At 38.7% G+C, this 23,942-nt stretch overlaps 1 protein-coding gene across 1 annotated transcript in view; it reads left to right on the forward strand.

Annotated features, from left to right (window-relative positions):
- LOC122797185 (serine-rich adhesin for platelets-like) overlaps positions 1-23,942 on the forward strand; it is an 801,622-nt gene that overhangs the window by 649,947 nt on the left and 127,733 nt on the right. The window contains exon 5 of the mRNA XM_044066008.1: positions 14,803-14,886. Within this exon, the coding sequence (XP_043921943.1) occupies positions 14,803-14,886 (84 nt within the window). The remainder of the gene's footprint in view (positions 1-14,802; positions 14,887-23,942) is intronic.

The raw sequence follows: 23,942 nt of genomic DNA on the forward strand, positions 1-23,942 counted from the left end.
ATTTTTGATCGCAAAATGAACTAAGGTTGATATATTTCCAGCCATGTAGTATATTGCCTTGTATAAAATCACAGACTTAATAATTTGGTTAAATAAGATGTACCATTAAAGTACATTAGGGCTATATATTATTATGACAGCTACTAGGTAGGGCAGGACCAGCTCGAATGTCACACTGATGGGGGAAGGGATGTGAATTTAACATGTGTACTAATAACACTTTGTTTTACAGCACAATAAACCACTCCCATGCCTGATAAGTATATATATATATATATATATATATATATATATATATATATATTTAGAAAGCTTGTGAGGAAATTATTTTTGTTTTACTTGGATCGCTTGTCTGTGTACTTAATAAAGGATTTTTGACTGGAAACAGACTGCCTGCCTTGCTTGGATTACTTTCGAATACTTAGCAATGCTGTAGAATTATATATTTTCTATTATTACTTTTTGACTTGACGAGTTTACGTTCGCTACTTCTACTACTATTGTCTGATCTGATTAATATACAGTGATTAACTAGAAATATATGGACCGAAAATCTTCCACACAGAGAAGTTTCTTACACTGTTTTGAGATAATACATCCTCAGACGTAGCAAGAGCATGCGAACATGCAATCATAATAGGAGGACATTCGGAGCCCCTACAGTGATGTTGGTGGTTCTTGCACTCCACCAATTGTGGGTTATGGACTTACACAAAAATTGCTGTCATTGCCTGGGTGATGGCAAGAGCACAAAATTATTAATGTCTGCCTAAATGATGATCCTTCTCAATGGCTCTCGTACATGGACCTATGGATCAGGTATTCTCTTGACACTCCAAGGATTACAGTTGTGGTACTCATGTTTATAGTAGGCAACCAAGAAAAAAATGTTCTGCTTGCAGTCATACCTCTCAACCTCTTAGTGCAAGAAATCTGGACTAAAGGCATCAAAAAAGTGGGAGAAAGACCCAAAAATAAGGACAAATGTTAAATATTGCTCTTACAAACTTAGAAAGTTGATAGAATAACAGGTTTTGCATTAGCATGAATTTCCTGAAGGGTATGAAGTTGGAAACTCAAATGTCTGTCATTATTTCCTAACTTCAGTCTTTAATTATTTGCCAGTAATATGCCAGAAAACCACAATTTTATGAGAAATGGACCAAAATTATGAGGCAAAAATCTGGACATTCTGCGAAAATCTGTATAGTTGAGAGGTATGCTTGCAGTACAAAACAGTTTGGTTAACTGAAAGACTGTATCTGAGTGTAATGTATTCAGAATCATAGAGAACTAAATATTTAAAGCAAATTATTACTTTGAGACAAGGCATGAACCTTATCACATTATACAAGAAAAGGGAGGGATGCCAGCAAAGGAAAGTAGATGGATAGATAAGACCATGACCAAGGATAATGTAGAAAAATAATTTAATAAGCTTTGAAGTAATGATACACAGGTTATGGACAAGATACAAACTCCCTCAAATGTTAGGTAGGGTTAAGATGATCCAGTAGTCTGTACCTACAAACTGGAGGTGCTGCAGAATTGAAGAATATCAGCAGCACAGCAGCAGTTCTGCACAGATGTAGGTCTATGAGAAGCTACGAAATTACTGGTCTGTGTTCCTACACTTATGGAAGTGCATTTGAGCTTTTGAGTTGAAGTCTGTGATATTTAACTCAGAAGTTTATCTCCCTGATTCTTGTTCTTCCAGGAAATCAGAGCTGGTATAGATTTTTTTTTATGTACTGGTAGTAACAAAGCTGCATGAAGCATAGAATTTTGGCGGGTGTAGCTCCAAGTGTAGTTTGTATGGTGCATTGGACCTTGTGAATAGTGTATATTTATATTCGCTGTAAACAGATATAGTGTACCACTGTTTGGGAGGCACAGAGTGGTTGTACCACCACAGGGGCTTGGATTTATGAGTAATTGGCAGTGCAGTGGTGCAGCAGTTAACACTGTCACCTCATAGCAAGAGGTTCTCTGGTTCGAATCTTGGCTGGAGTGCCTTCTATGAGGAGTCTGTACGTCCTTCCTGTGCTCTCGTGGATTAACTCCAGGTACTCCTGTTTCCTTGCACATTACAAAAACATGCATCTGGAGTGTTTCTCCCTGGGCCGCCCCTGAAAATAGACTCTGTTCTAGTCGGACTTTCCTGGTCAACAATTTTTAAATAAATAATTGGCCATTCTACATATATAAAGTGCATGCAATGCACCTGTGCAGCAAATTACACTTTGTAAAACTCTCTAGAGCAGAATACTTGGCTTTGGACTGGAAGCCCACACCAAGTATGCTGGGAACTTTTGCTTTCACGTTCTCAGCATCAAACAATTGGTAGAGACCACTGGAAAATTGGGAACATTCAGATGACTTTTTTATGTTTAAAAACTGAGATAATCATTTGTTTCTTAATACATTCATGACTGGAACTCATGCATTTCTAGAATGTGTTTTTACAAACTGTTTTACTTACAAAGTCACTTTACATGCTAGGGACTGATTTTGTGATGATGAACTGCAGAGAGAACGGTCTCCAGGAAATCACACAACACGCATGTAGACTAACATATGCTGAGGCACTTAAGAGCAATCTTCCTAAATAGCAAAGATCACCTACACCACCCGCTGTCAAAGCTATGCCTCAACAAGCCCAAAGGGACTCAGAAAAAACAACACCTAACACCACATATACTGTCACTCCCAGAGGAGCACCAAACACCAAGTCCCTACAGTAAACAAACACACTCCATCATAAGACATACTGACACCCCCTAACCAGGCTGAACAAGGAGAAGATAACCCCTCTAACCAGGCTGAACAAGGAGAAGATAACCCCTCTAACCAGGCTGAACAAGGAGAAGATAACACCTATAACCAGGCTGAACAAGGAGAAGATAACCCCTCTAACCTGGCTGAAAAAGGAGAAGATAACCCCTCTAACCAGGATGAACAAGGAGAAGATAACCCCTCTAACCAGGCTGAACAAGGAGAAGATAACCCCTCTAACCAGGCTGAACAAGGAGAAGATAACCCCTCTAACCATGCTGAACAAGGAGAAGATAACCCCTCTAACCAGGCTGAACAAGGAGAAGATAACCCCTCTAACCAGGCTGAACAAGGAGAAGATAACCCCTCTAACCAGGCTGAACAAGGAGAAGATAACCCCCCCTAACCAGGCTGAACAAGGAGAAGATAACCCCTCTAACCAGGATGAACAAGGAGAAGATAACCCCTCTAACCAGGCTGAACAAGGAGAAGATAACCCCTCTAACCAGGATGAACAAGGAGAAGATAACCCCTCTAACCAGGCTGAACAAGGAGAAGATAACCCCTCTAATCAGGCTGAACAAGGAGAAGATAACCCCTCTAACCAGACTGAACAAAGAGAAGATAACCCCTCTAACCAGGCTGAACAAGGAGAAGATAACCCCTCTAACCAGGATGAACAAGGAGAAGATAACCCCTCTAACCAGGCTGAACAAGGAGAAGATAACCCCCCTAACCAGGCTGAACAAGGAGAAGATAACCCCTCTAACCAGGCTGAACAAGGAGAAGATAACCCCTCTAACCAGGATGAACAAGGAGAAGATAACTGTTAGCTGCTTATCTAGATCCAGAATCTGAAAAATCACATACACACACTCAGGTCATTACGCCACAGGTACCAGTATGATTCCATCGTAGTCCATGTAGGTGTAAATGACCTGAGATGTACCTTCCAGCACTATATGAAGACAGACATTATGGAGCTTTCAGACTATGTGTCTCAGGCTGGTATGAGCCTCACACTGAGGAGCATATTACCATCACTGAGGATGATTCCTCAGTATGAGCAAATAATGATTGATTTGAACAACTAGCTGTCTTTCTGGTATCATTCTAAGGAGATCCAATATTTGTCAGGTTGGAAGGACATGGTTAACAAACCATGTTGCTTTGCCAAGGATGGTCTGTACCTTTCCTCTCTAGACTTTCTAATACTGGCTAAAACTTTATCCACCCCCATAGCTCCTTTTTTAGGCAATGCCAAATTGACAAACCTACCAACATAGCAAATAAACTCAGCTGAACCTCAAGGTGCTACTGCTACACTTCCTCCAAGACGTTCTCACACTCGAGAATATAGACATCTGTGCAGTTATAGAGACATGGTTTAAGGCATCAGGGAGTACCTCAGCAATGCAAGATTTCAGTGCCTTCCACACTTTTAGACTAGTAACTGCACGGACAAAGGCTAAAGGCGGAGAGTGGTCAAGCAAGATGATGTGCTGGAGTTCCTCCACATGCAGATCACCACAGACAAAATCATGTATCATATCCTAGCCAGTTATAGGTCACCCTCCATGTCCCAAGAAGTTCGCAAAGCATACTTGGGTGTACTGGAGACACTTACCATACAACCTAACAAACTACTCATGGGAGACTTTAAATACCCCTCTATAGACTGGGAATCATAAATGGCCTCAAATCTACAGGCACAGAGATTCCTGGACTTTATAAATACAAACACCTTTGGCCAAATAGTGAATATGCCCACTAGAGTCTTAAACATACTGCACCTTGTGCTCACAAACATGGAAGAATGTTCAACCCCCCACCCAATGTCTCATCCTCTCCAGGTAAGGTACAACCTTAAAGCTGTCTCTTTTGAAATCAAAATCAACTCCATAATCCCATTAAAACTAGTAACAGTTAGGAACTATTCTAAGGCAAATTACTAAGTAATAGTTTGTCAAAATTCAATGTTCCTGCAAACACAGAGAACACACCAGCATATGCTGAGTTGTTCTCAGAAACTCTGTATAACCATGTAGCTGCATACAGACTGCTGTACATACCACACATAAGCCCAGGACTAGCCCCATACAAAAAACACCCTGGTGGCATCCCAAATTAAACAGGCTATACAACAAAAGGGAAAAGCATTACAGAAATTAGGAAGGGTAATTCCCATAAAGATAAAAACTCTCTCATCATACTAAATAGGCAACTAAGGGGGATAATTAGGTCAAGCAAAGCCAACATTGAGGTTAAGATAGCCTTCCAGGTCAAAGATAACAACAAGCCTCCTTCAGCTATGTCAGAAACTTCAAGGGTAGCACACAGAAATGTGCTGAACTGGTGGTTAATGGTGCCACATTCACCAAGCCAGGTAATATAGAGAATCAGTTAGTGGAAACATTCAGTTCCAGTTTTACTCCTCACCCCTAACTGTCCCCCCAGAAATACTCTTACATATAATCTCCTCCAACTATAACTAGGGAGCACGTACTGGCTGTGTTCACTAAAGCCAAGAACATACCTCAGTGTGCCCTGATAACATCCAAGGATCTTTCCTGAACAGTCTAAAATGTGACATAACAGGACCCCTGGAGTCATTTAACTGTAGTCTTAAAACAAGCTTTGTGCCATGTGAATGGAGGACTGCAACAATCATACCCCTTCATAAGGGAAGTCCTTTAACATATCCTGGACACTGCAGAGACATTAGTCTAACTAGTCTTATTTGCAAAGCCTTGGAAAGAATTGTCATGTAATTTATTAGCAAGGACAAAGGAGACCTTCAAACAGTGGATCCATCCCAGTTTGGCTTTGTCAAAGGAAGATCATGCTTACTGAAGCTGGTGTACTTTTTTGAAAGGATCAAATGGTGCATACTGCCTACATAGATCTGGTTAAAGCATTTGTTACAATAGCCTACTCAGGCATTGTCAACAAACTTAGGGAACTAGCTATAAACCCCTTTATAACATGCTGGATAGCTAAATGGCTCGCTGATGAGACCCAGGAGATTTGAACTAGTGAAGCCACCTCCACAAAAAGCCCAGTCACCAGAGGAGTCCCACTGGGCTCTGTGCTAGGCTAACTCCTCTTTGGCATCCACTTCTTGGATGTTAAGGCCAACGTCAACATTTGCAGATGATTGCAAACTGCTTGCAGTCACTGAATCCCCCCCCCAAGATGAGAACACCCTTCATGAAGGTCTAACACTAGCAAACACTTGGTGCCAAAGCCATGGCTTAAAACTCAATACCAAGAAATGCATTATAGTACCTTTTGGGAAGTCTACCACCCCAGGTAACTATGTGATCAATAAAATACCCTTAAAAGTTGAGTCACTAATCTGGGAACTCATGTAGACAGTAACCTAGCCTTTGACCAGCATATGTCTATGGCAGTAAAAAAAATCATTCTATATTGCTCAACTTGTAAGTTAGGACATGGCATCTAGGTCCAGAGAGGTCATCACATCACCGCACTCAGCCCTAATCAGACCCATCACAGAGCTTAATGCCCCTTTTGGTATATACCTGACCAGATATATGTAGCAAGTGGAACATCCACAGAGGCTCTTTACAAAAAGAATACAGGGAGTAATACACAATGTCCTATGCTGATCACCTCAATGCCATGTCCCTTTACTTGATAACATACATATTTCTGAGAGGTGATCTTTGTCTGGTGTACAAGGCATCCATGGTCCCTGTTTTAATGAACATTTTGCACATCTGACAAACAAACAGCACCAGAACTACTAAATTAAAAGACCTACATTTTGCTTATGACATAAACAGGACATGTCAGAAAGACAGATATGTTTCTCAGAGAATTCCATTTCTCTGGAACAGGCTCCCCATCCATGTGAGGTACAATTTCTCACTAATGAATGGATAAACAGGTGACTATGCCTCTGATGGTCAGAGGCAGTCAGTAAAATCACCTCCCCATATAAATCAGTTTTGTGGGTTACATTTGGGTTGCATGGCTAGGCTTGTAAGGGCTCTAGTGGTCATTAGCCTTGTATACACCTATGAATCTGATTTATCATAAATGGAGATATTGTAACTGTTGGAGAAGGACATATTAATATTGGGGTACCACATGGTTCTGCACTAAGTCCAATCCTGTGTAATATGTTTGTGCTACACATTGCAGTAGGGGTGGAGGGTAAGATTAACTTGTTCACTTCCAGTACCAAGACTGGACTACAGGTCATGGAGAGAATGGCCTTTTTCCACAGAAACCTAGATTAAAGCTAATGGAGCATGCCATAGTTTAACAGAAAAGTGTAAGGCTGTGCATTTTGGTAAAGAATTAATAAGAAGCTACTTTGTTAGCGGAAGTGACCCTAAACCAAACAAAACAGAAGAATTTAAGTACCATCAACATATGGTTGAACCATGCAAGGCAATGTGAGAAAGCAGTGGCAGAGGCTAACTGAATGCTGGAGTACATGCTAATGCAGTGAACATGAAGGAGATGTAGACATTATTCGTCTATTGTATGAAGCAGTGGTAAAGTCACATATCTGGGACAGATTTACTATCATTTTACTGAAATGCACTTAGTCGAATGATTGTATCATCGACTCACATCCTCGAAAAGTCACATTGCCAAATTCTTATATAGCTGAAATGCATACCGAATTTGACCTAGGAACAAACATTAACATGGATCGATATAGGAGTGAGATTTGTATGTCAGAAATATCGGAGCTCGACATTTTCAGCAGTCTTACAGGCTACTGCATTAAGGGTGATTACACTAACAGAAAGCTTGCAAAAAAAGTTTACAGAGCAACAAATGGTATGGAAGGAGTGGAAAACGAGAAACATTAGACAACGTGTCATATACATACTGGAAGAAAAAAGACAGAAGAGGAAAATTATGTTATTCTACAGTGACATAGAGTAAGGAGACCAAGTGGAAGTAAAATAAAAGTAACAAGGAGCAAGAAGGAGATGTGAGTGCTAAATGGAATGAGGAATACTTACTTTAGCAGAAATATTTACTCTGTTCTCAAGGAAGGAATTAACACTCCAAAATAAATTAGCTAAGCCTTTAGTAAAATATAGTTCAACAGAAAGGGAATGGAATGTGTGTAACACATGGAAGCATTTATGAAGTTGTGCTCTGGTAGATGAGAGTAGCCCATGTTCTACACAGAAAAGGACTGGAATGTGTGTAACACATGGAAGCAGTTATGAAGTTGTGCTCTGGTAGATGAGAGTAGCCCATGTTCTACACAGAAAGGGACTGGAATGTGTGTAACACATGGAAGCAGTTATGAAGTTGTGCTCTGGTAGATGAGAGTAGCCCATGTTCTACACAGAAAGGGACTGGAATGTGTGTAACACATGGAAGCAGTTATGAAGTTGTGCTCTGGTAGATGAGAGTAGCCCATGTTCTACAAAGAAAGGGACTGGAATGTGTGTAACACATGGAAGCAGTTATGAAGTTGTGCTCTGGTAGATGAGAGTAGCCCATGTTCTACACAGAAAGGGACTGGAATGTGTGTAACACATTGAAGCAGTTATGAAGTTGTGCTCTGGTAGATGAGAGTAGCCCATGTTCTACACAGAAAGGGACTGGAATGTGTGTAACACATGGAAGCAGTTATGAAGTTGTGCTCTGGTAGATGAGAGTAGCCCATGTTCTACACAGAAAGGGACTGGAATGTGAGTAACACATGGAAGCAGTTATGAAGTTGTGCTCTGGTAGATGAGAGTAGCCCATGTTCTACACAGAAAGGGACTGGAATGTGTGTAACACATGGAAGCAGTTATGAAGTTGTGCTCTGGTAGATGAGAGTAGCCCATGTTCTACACAGAAAGGGACTGGAATGTGTGTAACACATTGAAGCAGTTATGAAGTTGTGCTCTGGTAGATGAGAGTAGCCCATGTTCTACACAGAAAGGGACTGGAATGTGTGTAACACATGGAAGCAGTTATGAAGTTGTGCTCTGGTAGATGAGAGTAGCCCATGTTCTACACAGAAAGGGACTGGAATGTGTGTAACACATGGAAGCAGTTATGAAGTTGTGCTCTGGTAGATGAGAGTAGCACATGTTCTACATCCTTCGGCAAATGTGTACATTCACATGTCATTGGAAAAGCTAGTGGAGATAGAAGGGTTGTTATCTTTTAAGATTGTTTCTTCCCAATGGAATTACAGAGTAAAATACCTCACTACTTCCTGTAGACTCTAGTGGTCAGGACATCTTACTTCATGGCCACAGCAAATAACAATTAACAGTGTTCCACTGACTAAAAACCAGAAACAGTCCTCAAAGGAATATTAGAAATATTAGAAATGTCAAGATGGTAGCCAGCTTTACAACTAAGTAAGTTTCCTTCTATCAAAAATTCTCAATTTTATATCAATAAGTTGCATTACTCCTCTGCTACTATCTGGCTTGTCTTACACAAACATCACTGTTTGATGATTCTTCTATTATTTATTTGCATATAATTCACTTTTTAGGTCATTTTGTGCATTATGTTTTATAACCCCATGTTTTCTTTATCCCCATTAACGCCCTTTTTTCAGCTAATCTGCTGAAAGGTGTTACATACAACTGTTAGGACTGAAAAGGGATGGAAAGTGAGGACAAAAAGGAAGGAAGGGGGAAAAGGTAGGGAGAGAGGAAGGAAAAAGGAATAGTACTTACCAGGTCCCAAACTGATCTTTTTTTTTTTTTTATTTGTTTGTATGTTTGCTTGCTTGATAACTCAGTAAGATGACTGGTCCTTGGACAAGTTTCGGCCATGACCTGGAAACACTGTGATTCAAACTTTTCATAAGTGAATTATATATATATTCAGTTTAATAAATTGTATTTGTGAGAGGAGGTAAATTAAATAAAATAAGACTAGACAACTGTGATGATAAAAAAACCTCCTTCAGCTACAAGCACATAGTTGCAAAAAGCAGTACTACATATGATACTGGCTGTTACTTGTAAGTTAGCAGTCCGATGAAAATATAATATATGTAACAATCTCCTGTTTATATCAATAATGTGCAACATTTATATAAATATTAACCAGGAGAAGGCAATGTAACCATATGAACATTCTACAGAACTATGTACATAATTAACAAGAAAGATTTTAAACATTTGTTCCATGTGATTATTGGTTGATCAAGAGACAAAGCTGATGAGTGGTGAAAAGTTATCATTATTATAAAGTAGCTGTAGGACTTTTGAAGTGCTTCCTGAGCAGATTTCTAAAGTCAAAATAATTTATCACCTGCCTCAGTTTAGTGGGCAAATGAGTCCTGGTGAGAAGAGCAAATTTGGAGAAGGTTGCTTATTATCTAATCCATAAGGGGTGTGGGATTATTTTATGCAGAACTTCTGATGGATACCAAATAATATGGCACATTCGTGCTTGTGTTCAATGTTAGATGGTCAGTTTTACACCAGCTGTAGAGTATTTTAATGTAATTTTGTAAGGGTTTCTGGATGTTTTTAGTAGGGGAATCAGATATGTGCAAAATATTGACTGCAAACTGGATTATTGGGGTGGGGATGCGGGATGCTGTGATGTCATTAATGTATGATGATAAAAGTATTTCTCCCTGTACTGACACTTGGAGCACACTGGAGGTGAAAGCTGTCATGTCCAAGACCATGTATGGAAAACCATAGCTCAGACCTATCTACTACCTCATCTCCTGTTTATCTCATCAATTTTGACCAACTTTGAACCCTCTCAGCTAGCCATACCAGAGCAATCATACAATAAAATTGCTAAATTTACAAGCAACCACAGTAAGCAGACACATCACTGTCGTATAGTTCATTCCCTTAACTGGCTGGAGCTTCCCGATCTATTAGCCCATACTCACATTAAGACTGCCCACAATATCCTGTCACCCAGAAGGATGCCCTGCCAAAAGCCAGTTATTAAACTGATGCCCACCTCAAATAGAACTGCATTCATTCAACAAACACTTAGTAATTACTCAAAAGTCTTAAAAGTCATAACGGTGACTGCTTATACTATGTATATGTTGCAAAACTAAGGAACTGTGTCCCAACAAATATTAGAAATGTCTCATCTGCCATCTCCTCTACTATTTAAAAATTCCTTGGAAATATACCTGTCACCAAAATGTTCCTGCACTTGTAACATCCCCATTACTAAGCTCCTTCTTATTCTAATCATTTCCTATCTATATTTTAAAATCCAAGTATAGTTATACCTATGAACAAAACAATCCTGTCTTTGTACCAGCACCATTGCTATGGGTGCACCTTATGTAGCAAAATCAAGTATCATAAAATCATTACACCGTCTCTTGTATACATGTCTCAAGTAAATAACTAATTGTACAAAATATGCATATGCATATGCTTTATCTGATGTATGTGTACTAAAATTTCAGTGTGACTTTATGCATAAATTGTAAAATAATGTTAAATGTTTTTTAGATAAATATGACTTTAGCATGCTGTAAATACTGTATTGTGTACTTATACCATGGTGATTAACTGCTAAACTATATACCTACCTGACTGTTATATAATATATTTTTAATGTTTGCTCATGCTTATTGCCTCTGTAAAGTATATAATGTGAAGCTTTTCTCCCTTATCTTTTGTTGAAATGGGGCTTTTCCCAACTGGAATTTCCTGATAGTAAAAGCCAAATAAATAAATAGCTACCTGTCTTGATTTTGGAGGTTCAAGGTAATTAGACTGTTAATCTCCCTGATGAGTGTTATGTGGTCTGCATTATCAAAGGATGTGATCAGGTCAACAAACACACTTCCCGTGCCTGTTCCATCGCTAGGCAAATTTAATCAGAGACAGCATAAAATAAGTGTGTTATGACCAGGTCTGAACCTGTGCTAGAGGGTGGGATTACTAAAATGTCAAGGCGCTGATTGCACAATTTTTTAATATATTTGCTATAGGGCAGAGAAAGTAAACTGGCCTGAGAGGGGCAAGTGTTTATCTTCTTTGAGATGGGTATCAGTGTTTAAATTGTGGTGGAACAATATGAGCAATGAGAGTCTGACTATAATATAGAGTCGCTTAGCAATATATTTGTTAGCTTCTATGAGGAAGCTGGGGTGAATGCTATTACATACAAGGTTACATTTTCCCTCTAACCTTTCTAAGAGTTTTGAATGGTGTTAGCTATGTTTATTTGGAACGAAAATGGAGGCAGTAGGTGGCAGTGTGGAAAGTTTGAAAGGACTCGTGGATGTGTTGGAGTGTTGTGGCTACTGTAATGGGAGAATATAGGCTTGAATATTTTCTGCTGGGGTTGTGATGAGCTTGTTGGTGTTGTGTGTGGCTGTCTTTTTTTTTTTTTTTTGCAAGGAAGCAGTATCTAAGTGTGCGGAATCCCTAACACCTTAACTTTCCAGAAGATTTTTGTTATGCTTTTTCCCTTAGAGAGAAAGTTTTATCAAATAATTCTGTGTCTCCAGTTACTATTCAGAACATTTTTATTTGTGAATCCATGACTCCTTTTATTAGTTGAGATGGCTTAAGTACTTAATGAGTTATTTACAATGGTATCTGAGAGTCTGGAAATCTCTTAATAAATTGTTGTCTTTGCTTTCCTTCCATTTATGCCAAGATGTTTTATATTTTAATCTTTGATTTTATCTCAAAATATAGCCATTGGCAGTACTGATTTGTACCCATTTTTGGAGTAAATGGGAACAGTTTGTCTATAATAACTTTAATGATAGCCTTGGACACTGAGTTCAGTAGCAGGGCTGCATACCTCACAACTGTCCAGAGTTTTGCAGAATATCCAGATTTTTTGCCTAATCTTTTTGTCTGTTCCTCATAACATTTGTGGTTTGCTGCAAATTATTGGGGGTTGAAGTCACTAAATAATGACTTACATTTGAGTTTTAGACTTTGTATCCTTCAGAAAATGCATACTAACATGAATCCTGTTGTTATAGCAAATTTCTAATTTCATAAGAGCAATATTTAAAATATGTCCCTATTTTTGAGCCTCCCCTACCATTATATGTTTTGTCTAGCTTTCTTGAACTAAGAGGTTGAGAGGTATGTATGGCTGTCAGACTTGAATAATTGGAACTAACCAGTTTTCTAGAATTCATCCACAAATAGAGGTTTCTTTGCTTCACAGAACGTGTGTGTATATGCTATAGAAGGGATTTTACGTCAGGCAGTAATCATTAGATTCACCAGTGTGGTTGTTGGTATGGTTTGGTCTGGTGGGTGATGTACCTAACCATGTCAGTCTTAGATTAGAAGGTAGCTGAATGGACAAGAAGATCTATGTTAAAATCACTGCAATTAAGTTACTGTTTTTCTTTACATTATTGATATCTTGAAGATTTTTTTTCTTTCAAATAGTGTGGGTCTAGAAGGGAACAGAATGTGAGCTACATCTAGATACTTTAGAGCAGGGGGCTAATAGTAAGCAGATATATCTTTCCTCATTGTGTAAGGAATTCTGACCAATGAGTTTCTTTTCTATTTTGAGGTGCATCTTTATGGATATGTCCTAGAACATTTGCGAGGTACTTAACACGACAACTTAAAGGGCTGGTTCACATATCACATTTTGTGTTCAAAGATGATACAGTTAAACTGATTGACAGTAATACAAGTCTTCCAGTTTCCAGAATTACAACAAACATTAACTAAATGGTTCTACTAATTCAGTAATAGTTTTATGAGCAAAAAGGCTAATTCATACCTTTTCACAAGACCAGCACAAATATAATTTAAAAAATTCAAGTATAAACTTTTTATCATTAGTGCTATGTCTTATTGCTCAATCAGTAAATGTCAGCATCAAAATACTTGTGTTTTTTCAAAGCTACCTTCTGTTAATGTTGTTTCTGAGTCTAAGTTCTATCTCTGTACTATGATTAACTTAAGATGGTTTTGGCACATATATCTGATAGGGCGGTAAAGCACTATAGCAAAGTATTTAGCTTTATGGTCAGTTGGTGTTACAACAACTCTGGAGGCTACATCTCTCTACACAGCATCTATCCAACTAAGAATATATGTAATGGGCAACCCAAAGGCTGCAGTAATGACATCTGTAGTGCACCATAAATTTGTCATCTTCACCTTAGTTTCCATAATACCTTAGCACTGTGTATGCTTTATTTGCATCTAACTGAATGAATATGACTTATTTTGTTCCATAAACCAATTTCTGTAACTTACTGCATGGTGCTTAGAAGTAGTATGTCTCTTTTTTTCCCTATGATAGAGGGGGTCAGTGCTTCATGATAAAACTGTCGCAACCCCCAGTTACAGCTTTCATACTCCCCAAGTCAGTGTCCATTTCTGTCATCAACCTGCTGGAAATAGTATTTTTTTCCAGGCTGTATAGTAGCCTAGAGACAAGGATACTCATAAACATGAAATGATGCATCTCAGTTCAGTGTTAAATAAAAGTGCAGACAAGGTGCAGGGTTAGCTACATTCATTAACTGTATTGGTTTAGCAGTAGCAATCAAAGTGACTTGGATTATTTTTTTAACATATTCTGGCTTGTAAGGTAAATAGTTGGCATGTCTACCGATTAATTCATGCTGCCCAAAGATGCTTTCATTCTGTCTTCCTGAGTGAAAGTAAACAAACAGGTGCAGAGTGATAGCTAACAGTGTGGCAATGAATGTGAGGTAAGAAACCTTAAGATGCGAAAGTGCTTGTCTGCTGCCTCACGCTGTCCCTTTTTGTAAGTTTATAAGAAACAAGCACTGTATGAGTGAAATATAACCATTCCTAAAGCTTGCAACATGTTTGAATTGTGAGTTGCTTTCACATCTGAATGGCCATATTCCCTTCAGATTTTGTCAGATAATGTGTGGGGATACATAGAAATCATATTTTGTTATGTTTTATGTCCTGGATATACTGACTAAATTAACAGACTGATATGCTTTAAATGCAGAACTGCATTGTTACCCCAACAGAAGGACTATTAAAGAAATTGTAGACATATTTTGTATGGCTATCAGTCTTACTGATGTCAGTTTCTTTTCAGTCACAGCTTGCAGATTCAGCTGATCTGGGTGAAGAGACATTGAACAAAGCTAAGCAAAGCCGTAGTGAAAAGAAAGCACGAAAGGTGAGCAAAACAGTATGTAAATGCATTGTATATTCATGCCTCATTTTTGAACAGTGTGTGGAAAACAAAATGTCTATGGGGAGGTGCAACATGGATGAGGTACAATAATAGGGCCTGGTGTCTGATAAACATTAGATCGATATATTTAATTTAACTTGTATTACAATTCACTAATGAGGCTTTCTTGTTTGAATCCTAGAATACTTCACTGAAAATAGCTTGTGAAAAAGAATGTGATCAGCTATTAATCTCTCAGATTGAATGTTATTACAACACAAGAACACTGATTTTTTTTTTAATAAGCATACAATGTAAACAAAAATGGTTAACAGACAGAATCATATAGCAACAATATATTATCTGGAGGAAAGCCACCACAAATACAGTGTTTAAGTTATCTTAGTTTGTTTATTATTATTATTATTATTATTATTATTATTTGTTCACCAGGTGTATGGACTGATTTAAAATGTCCCTTTTCGGCCACAACCCACCAAATACAAACAAAATACAAACTCAGAAGGAAAAAATGCACAATGCTGTAAAAGTACACCCAGCTAACAAACGGTTAGGTTAGACAAGGTAGACACGTAAAGGAAGAGAGGAAAATAAAAAAGAAAACTGGAGGATACAAAATAGTAAGGCTACACAGAGAGGTTTACTCTGAGAATAATTTCAAGAGAAGATATGAATGGTCACTGTAATATACAAAAAATTTAAAGTACTTCTTAGCAAGGTTAAATATAAGAGCAGGGCTATCACAGAAGTTAATCCTACAAAGAGATACCAGACAGAGGTGCCCACTTTCTCCATTGCTTTTAGAAATCTATATAGAGCCACTAACAAAGGCTATCAAGGATCCAAGGGTAAGGGGATATGGATGGGGTGAGACTGATAAGAAAATCTCACTATGGGCAGATGGTATACTTGTAACAATGACACACCCAGATGAAGATATGGCTATTTTAAGGGAATTTAAAGATATCTGGGTATAAAATAAATAAGCCCAAAACTGAAGCAGTGAGCATTCAATAGCAAGGAGTAAGAAGGGAAGGAATGTGGAGAACAGAAATGAAATATCTTGGAATATGACAAGGGGAGGGAGTAAAAGAATAATTGAGACTCCCCTACAATAAGCTACAGGAAAAAAAATTAAAGTGCAATTACAAAAGTGATAAGGATTAGTTTTAGATATAGGCCCAAGGATTAAAGTTTGAAATATGTGTATAGACCCTCAGTTTCAATATGCAAGTCAAGTGTTTTGGGAACTACTAGAAAATCAGTTACTGAAAAAGATAAAACAATTGTGGAGAGGATATATTTGGGAGGATGGTAAACCTAGAGTATGATGGCAGGAGATACCGAGGCCAGTACAAGAAGGAGACCTCGCAGTACCAGACATTAAAACAGAATTTCAGGCATGTATGACTTCCAATATCCTAAGGCTAGTAGATGTAAGTTATTCAGAGAACTTGAAAAATATGCTAAAGGTCCAGGAAGAAGAATGAGGGAGAAGAAGGGATATCTTTAGAAACCATATGGGAAGTTAAACTGCAGAAACTGAAATGGACTTGGACAAAAAAACATGCAAAAGATACTGAATATTACAAACCTTGTCTGGAATAAATGGAAAGAGACAATGATTCTGGTAAGAGGTGCAAATTTAGTTAGAATAAAACAGTAGCATGGAAGCAGAGGAAAAAGCAGAACAAGATGAAATACTGGACAAAGATAATTGGGGGGGGGGTAAAGGAATAGACAAAGATACAGGAGGAATTTCAACCAGAACAAGGACCAGAGTAGGAATATAGGGGGGGCAGTGCCAAAGTGGGAAGAGATTAGTAAGATTAGTGAGTGCAGGATGAAATGCGATAGATGGTGCAACAGATGGGAATAAGAAGACCAGGAGGCAGAACCTCCAAGGGACAATAAAAAGCAGGAAGAAAACGGATAGAAAACTGGTCAACAGAAGACAGGAGCAGAGGAAGCTGAGATGGGAACTAGAATTACAAGAAACTACACAGGATAGGGAATAGGCTGAGTTTTACTAAGAAGACACATAACCAAAGCAAAAACATATAGAATTTGTCTATGGATGTGCCTGCATAGATATTGCTACACACCTGTAAGCCTTGCTAGAATGTTACCAGGGACAAGACAATAGTGTTAGAGGTCCCAAGAACAACCAGGCAGATGGGGACATATATTCTGGAGCTGCTATAAAGTAGAAACGTACAAAAGAGAAGGGCAGGAGGTAATAAGGCAAATTTGCCCAGAACTGTGGACTTGTCAAAGAAGTTATTTCTACTTGAATATAAGAACAAAGTGAGGGAGGTAGAGAGGAGAATAATAGGGCTAGTATTGACAACTGGGAAAAAGGCCATAACCGAAAAATAAAAAGTCACGACCCAGCAATGGGAGTTTAAAAGAACTACAAGCGGTACATGGGAGAGGAAAAATGTACAAGTCAAATGGGAAGGATGGTTGACCTGAAAGAAAAAGAAGAATGAAGTTATGACAGGATCTGCATAAAAGAGTGAAAAGAAATAGATGGGAAAAAAGAAAAAAAAAACAAGTAAGGGGAACAGCCAGCACTTACAGTAGAGACAGAAATTTGGGGAAAGGATGAAAGGAAAGGAAATGGGGAGGAGAAGATTATAGGAGAATGTGAGAATAAAATGAATTACAATTCTCAGAAGAGTTGTTAAGAGATGTGATTTTAAAGAAGGGGGGACAGAGCACAGTGTATGCAATAAAAAGGTTGTTTGAAGAGGAGAAGGAGGATTTTAAGGAAAAGAAAAAAATATGCCACAATATCAGCAAGAAGGAACATGTTTGGAGAGACAATAAAGTTGAGAAGTCATATTGTTAATCTTGGTCCTGGGCTAGGTCATGGGTCTATATTAGAAGACCAAAAGTTTAAAATTATGAACACTCGAAAGAGCGAAAATGCCAGACCTCAAAATCATTATTGTGGGGGGCTGCACCCCCCTGCTAAATATATATTCCAACTCCAAGATCGCACTACAGTGAGGAAAGGGCAAATATTCCAATCTTCACTGTACTGCGATCTCAAAAAAATCACTTCGAGCTCCGGCATTTTCCCTGTTTAGAGTGTTCGCAATTTGAAACATTCAGTCTTCTAATATAGACCCCTAGGTCATATGTAATAGAAAAAAATGCTTATCTTGTCTAGATAGGAATGAAAATGGCTATCCGCTATGATAACCAATGTAAGTGCACCAGCCATTTGGTTTACACAAAAATTGTAATGATGTTGTTAAAGAATAAACAATTGTTTAAAAAAGAAAACAAAATGAGAGAGGTCAAATACCCTTCATTCATAAGACACCCCCCCAAGAAAAAGTTAAAAATATTTTGTTTGATTTTTCCAGTACAATTAACATTCTAAGAATACTGTAAGTTCTTGACCTAAGGAGAGGTCCAACTAACACTCCTGTGGCAAGAGAGTTGTGCTTCAAGTATTGTAAGTCTTGCTATGATTTGTGGATGTACCTTACTTTGTGAAAAGTGCTTTAATAAATCTTTGAAATCATAAGGCAGTAATAGTTATCATGACATTTGAAGTAATTATTCTAATATGAGCTGTAATATATATACATGAGTCCCTGACATCAATGTGGTAAAGTAGTAAAGTGCTGTTGCATGTGCTCTGTTACTGGACACCCACCTTCACCAAAAGCTCTAGCAATACTGAGATTTGAAAGTTACAGATATAGCTTAGACAGTGATCTGTGAGCCTTAACTCTTGACTAGGATTTTCCTAAGATAAGATCTGATGGCCAAACATTGCTTTGAGTTTCCTGAATCTGTGAAGATCTGTAGTTATTCTCAGAGTTTGCTCTTCCATGGAAATGCATAATTGGTTCAAAATACAAATGACAAAATGCCATAAGTCAAGAGTGAATCCAGAAGATAAATTCACAAATAAAGGTTCAAAAACTATGTGTCAACTGTCAACCACATTTTGTGGCTTTCTACTACTACCTAGTGGCTCACTGGTAATTCCTTTGCTCTCATTTGAAGTCCAAACTGATGTTGAAAAGTAAACATTCTGAAAAGATCAGGTAGGCAGCCGATTTTAGTGAGGATTTTTAAATATTTTCCTTGGAGGGGGTGCTGCATATCTATTAAAGTAGACTCAACTTAAAAAAAATGTCCTTTTTTTATATGCCTGAAGAAAGGTCTGTCTATCTGAACTGGGTCTATATTAGAACATCGAAATTTCACAATTTCGAATGTTCTAATATCGATCCCTATTCAGCGAACGCTGACAACATCGAACATGCAGAACAGCGAATTTTTTCCTAGGGAAAAAATTTGCTGTTCTGAAACACATGCACACAACACAAGCATACCAAACAAACAGCCATCCACACACATACACCTAAAGTTTTATAGCTAACCCTACACTAAACTGTACAAACACCACTAACTATCCACTTACCTTAACCCAAACCCTAACCCTAAGGTCCATCACTATCGCACACTCACCTCACCCGCGTCCTAACCCTAACTCACCTAACCCACCCTAACCCTGACGTCCACACAATCGCACACATACATAACCCGCGCCCTAACCCTAACTCACCTAACCCATGCCCAATCGCACACTTACCTGAACCCGACCCGTAACTTTCCACCACAGCGCTGAAAATAGCGAAATGACAGAAAGGGACAACCGAATTCTTTCCCTAGGAAAAAATTGGGTTTTCTGTCGTTTTGCTGTTTTCAGTGTTCGCTGAATAGGGGTAGATATTAGAACATTCGAAATTGTGAAATTTCGATGTTCTAATATAGACCCATCTGAACTCACTGAGGACAGCATAGACTTTCATTATATTTACAAGCATGTGTGCCTTATGACAATGTTGCTTAATTAGGAAATTGTTGAAAGGAAAGAAATATAAGTATTTGCAGAACCATACCAGGATATTGTTAGCCAAGTGCTTGCTCAAAAATGTAATCATGCTAGGCTATGAGGTGAAAAAAGTGTGTTGACTTCTTGTCAGAGCTTGATAAAATATAATTCAATGCATTTATTTCTTTACTGTAGTTTATATCTAGAATGTAAATCAAAAAGCAGTACTCACCCAGAGAGAAACCTAGTTTTTGTATGCTGGCCTGTCTTTAATATAATTATTCATAAATGATATGCAGCAACAGTCTGTAAATCCAACTTTTGAGCTATTAAGAAACACTGAATAATATCTCTGCATTCTTAGAGCAGAAGTACACCTATTTTATGATCTAGTCAATCTCTGAAATAGCTGTGGGTCTTGCTGAGTCATCTTTTTTTCTGCAGTTCAGCTGAATGGAATTATTTTCAAATATAGCGATCAGCAATTAAAAAAAAAAACTTAAATGAATATACCCTAAAGAGAGTTTCTTAATTTATCAGAATCCTCATGGTTCATGAAAAGGGAGATTGGCTAAGCTGAATTTAGAATGAGCGAATAGAAATTGTAATATTCTTTGCAGGCAAACCTGGTGTATTGTAATATCTGTTATGTTGAAACATCTATTCAAGGCAATTGAATTTGGGGCTAATCCCTGCCCTAAGCACATGTGAAATTTACTGAGGATGTTACCCTTTTTCTTAGCATGAAGCTGAGGTCTTGTGTATTTGCAGGATACGATCGTAGTATGTTGGGTCCTTCTGGTAACCCTCAGTCATCAACCTGTCCTGTTCTTGTACTTGTCAATCAAGAGTTTAGTGGTGCAGAGCTCAGAATGGACTAGAGACATTAATCTTCACAGGTCTGCTCTCATCAGCCAACTGTTATGCTTGCCTCTAATCTGGAGTAGCAATTTATAAGCAGCAACAGGCATTGAGTCTAGAAGTGTTTCAGTAATCATTGATGTGAAAAAATATTCTCCTATAAGCCAGCTTCTAGCCACGTGACACCTGTCCATGGTCTCTGTCCAAAAAAAGGAACATATGTGTTCCCGTTGGGCCATAAATATTCACAGATCAGAACACTTTGCATATAAAAATAGGAAACATTTTCTAAGTCTGAGATTGTGGCATCTGAGAATATCCCTCCTACTCCATATAGCAATCTTGAAGTTGATGTGTATGTGTAACTCTGATGCTGTTTGTTTTGCAGATATGTAACAGGTGCATCAGACTGAGATCAGAAGATGCATTTAGGCCAGGCATAGATCACCTCTCAGCAAAATGTAGGATACCGAGTACAGGGATAGGAGTTTGAGGCGGTATATGTAGGACATGTTCTTTAGGCCATGTATTCTTTTTGTGAGGAACCACTGTGGACACTCTAGTTGTTGCGTATGCCTGCCCTGGTACATACTGAAGAGGGCTTTGTTCTCAATAATTTGTCTGGTGAAGGCCTGGTACTGCGAACAATGACATTTCTGGACCCAGATGCCATACCCTTGATTATAAGTTGCGTAACATAGAATGATTTCTTTACCACCGTAGACACATGATGGTCAAAGGCCAGGTTGCTGTGCACATGCATTCCCAGATCCCTGATCACTAGGTCTTCTCTTAGGAGTTAGTTTCCAGGGGATAGCTGTTTTCCTAAAGGATACTATTATGTATTTCTTAGGACTAAGTTTTGGACCATGGCTCTGGCACCAGTTATTTGTCTTTGTCAGGCCTTCTTGGAGGATATTTGTGTCATGGGGGGGGGGTTCTATGACTGCACCCAGTTTGCAATCATGTGCAAAGTTGGTCAGTTAGAGGATTTTATGTTGGTCTTGACCTCAGAGAAATAGATGCCAAAAAAGAACTGCCCTATCACTAAAATCTGAGGGACTCTGCTAGTAACTGCCCCTATTCTAACTTCTTGTGTCCTATCTGTGAGCCAACTATCTACCCAGCAGGTGACATACCTAATTTTGTGACTTTGTCAACAATGTCTGAGTGAGGTTTTGTGTTAAAAACTTTGGCTGGGTCAAGGTAGGCAGTATGCACTGTTTTTCCTCATCCATTGCTTTGGTGACCTTCTCGAAGAAGCCCACCAGGCTGAGTAGGCATGACCTGCCTTTGATGAAACCAAACTGAGTTTAATCCAATGACTGAAGGTTTCCTGTTTCACTATTTATTATTTCTATGATAATTCTTTCCATGACCTTGCATATGAGACTGCTTAAATTTATGGATCTATCATTACCCAGTACTGTAGATGGCCTGTCCCTATGAAGAGGAATGACAGTTGCAGTCCTCCATTCACTTGTCACAGATCCTGTCTGGAGGCTGCAGTTAAATAGTGATTCTAGTGGCCTTGATAGGTCATACTTCATGCTGTTAAAGAGGTCTGCTGGGATATTATTGGGGTCCATTGATGCAGTGCTCTTGGTCTTGGAGACTGTATTGAGGACCTGTCCCCTAGTGATAGTTGGGGAGTTATGGTGCAGGGTATCTCCTGAGGGGTGTCTGGGGGGAGAGGAAATAAAATTGGGGAACTAAAGTTTTTGGCCAGTAGATTGACTATATCTTCCAGTTCAGTATAGTTGACTCCATTTACGATTAGTTTGGCAGGATGCAGACATAGCTGAAGAAAGCATTACAACTGTGCTTGGCCTGGGTTTTTATCACAAACTTAGCTTTAGTATACTTGATTAGTCCCCTAAGTTGCATGTTTAGATTGACAATGGAGTATTTTCCTTGCTAGGTATTGTTCTTCCTAATTTTTGCCATGATTTTCTTTCTTTTGTTGTACAGCGTATTGATGTTGGAATTCCCCAGGGTGGCTCGTTTTTTTGAGTTGGTCATGTATTCTTTTCTGGGTAGGTACAGCTGCCTCAATGCAGCCATTAACATGATTGTACAGGGTTCCTCTGGCTTGATATTTTGTTAGGGTGTCACTTAATAATAGGAAATTTGCCTTAGAATAATTCTTAAAAGTACCAAGGTTTACTTGGATCCCACATTTTATTTTTGTTTCAAAGCAGACAGCTTTATGGCCATACCTAACCAATGAGGGTATTACAGTGGGGGGGGGGCAGCATTCTGTCATGTTTGTGAGGAACAGGTCAAGGATGTTTGTGCTCCTAGAACGCCTATGGACTATCTTGTCCAGGATGCTTGTGTTAATAAAATCCAGTCATCATTTGGCCTGCCTATTAGTGGTTGTGTATGATTCCAAGTTTATATTGGGGTAGTGTTGGGCTGAATCAGGTATGTCTCCAGTAAACCTAAATAAGAGCTATGGGTTTCCTGGGTCATAGATGGGACGTATAACTTGCAAGGATATGGTGTGGAACTTGGTATGGATAAGGTGATCAAGCTATGGGGGGCTAGCACAATCCTTGCTTCTTTTAGAGGCAGGGACTGCTTAGATTCAGGTAGGTTTTAAAGATATGTGGCCAATCATTGACTCAGCAACTACAGAAAATAACCAGCTGGCAAAGCACATCACTGAAAGTAACAAAAAAAAAGAGTTTTTACACATCGGCAAATCTTCTGCATTTCCCCCTCCTCTAAATTTTCTGACTCTGAGATAATACAACCCTGGAGAAAATCACAGTCCTGCTTTCTTACTAAATTCAATGCACAACAAAATAAGACAGTTAAGGTTGATTACTCCTATTTCATCAAAATTCTGCAATGATGAGCAAGTCTCATGGGCTTTGCAGTCAGTAAGGGTGGAGAGACAGCTAGTACCTATAGTAAGTTTATTTCTGTAATTAACAGTTACTTTTTATTGGGAGATTGTCTCACTCTGTCTATCCTTCTATCTATTAGTGATAGTAACCGGTGGCTTTAGGAACTAGGTGGGGTAGTAAGATCATCGGTGAGGTTTGTTTACGTGACCTGGTTGGTATGTATTCAGGACCATTGTCATGTTTTGGCATTTGGCAGCTGGGTGGATGTTCAGTCTGTTGTCTGATGTGGTGAAAGTAAATATCTTCTGGAGAACTTTGTGTGTTGTGATTAGAAGACAGATGCTGAGTGTTTCAGAGAAGTGCAATGTGGTCATGTAGGAGAGTTTTTTGTGTGTTGTGATTAGAAGACAGATGCTGAGTGTTTCAGAGAAGTGCAATGTGGTCATGTAGGAGAGTTC

The sequence above is a fragment of the Protopterus annectens genome, chromosome 3.part0, assembly GCF_019279795.1.
Source record: "Protopterus annectens isolate FY-2018-M chromosome 3.part0, PAN1.0, whole genome shotgun sequence".
In the NCBI taxonomy this organism is placed as follows: domain Eukaryota; kingdom Metazoa; phylum Chordata; order Ceratodontiformes; family Protopteridae; genus Protopterus; species Protopterus annectens.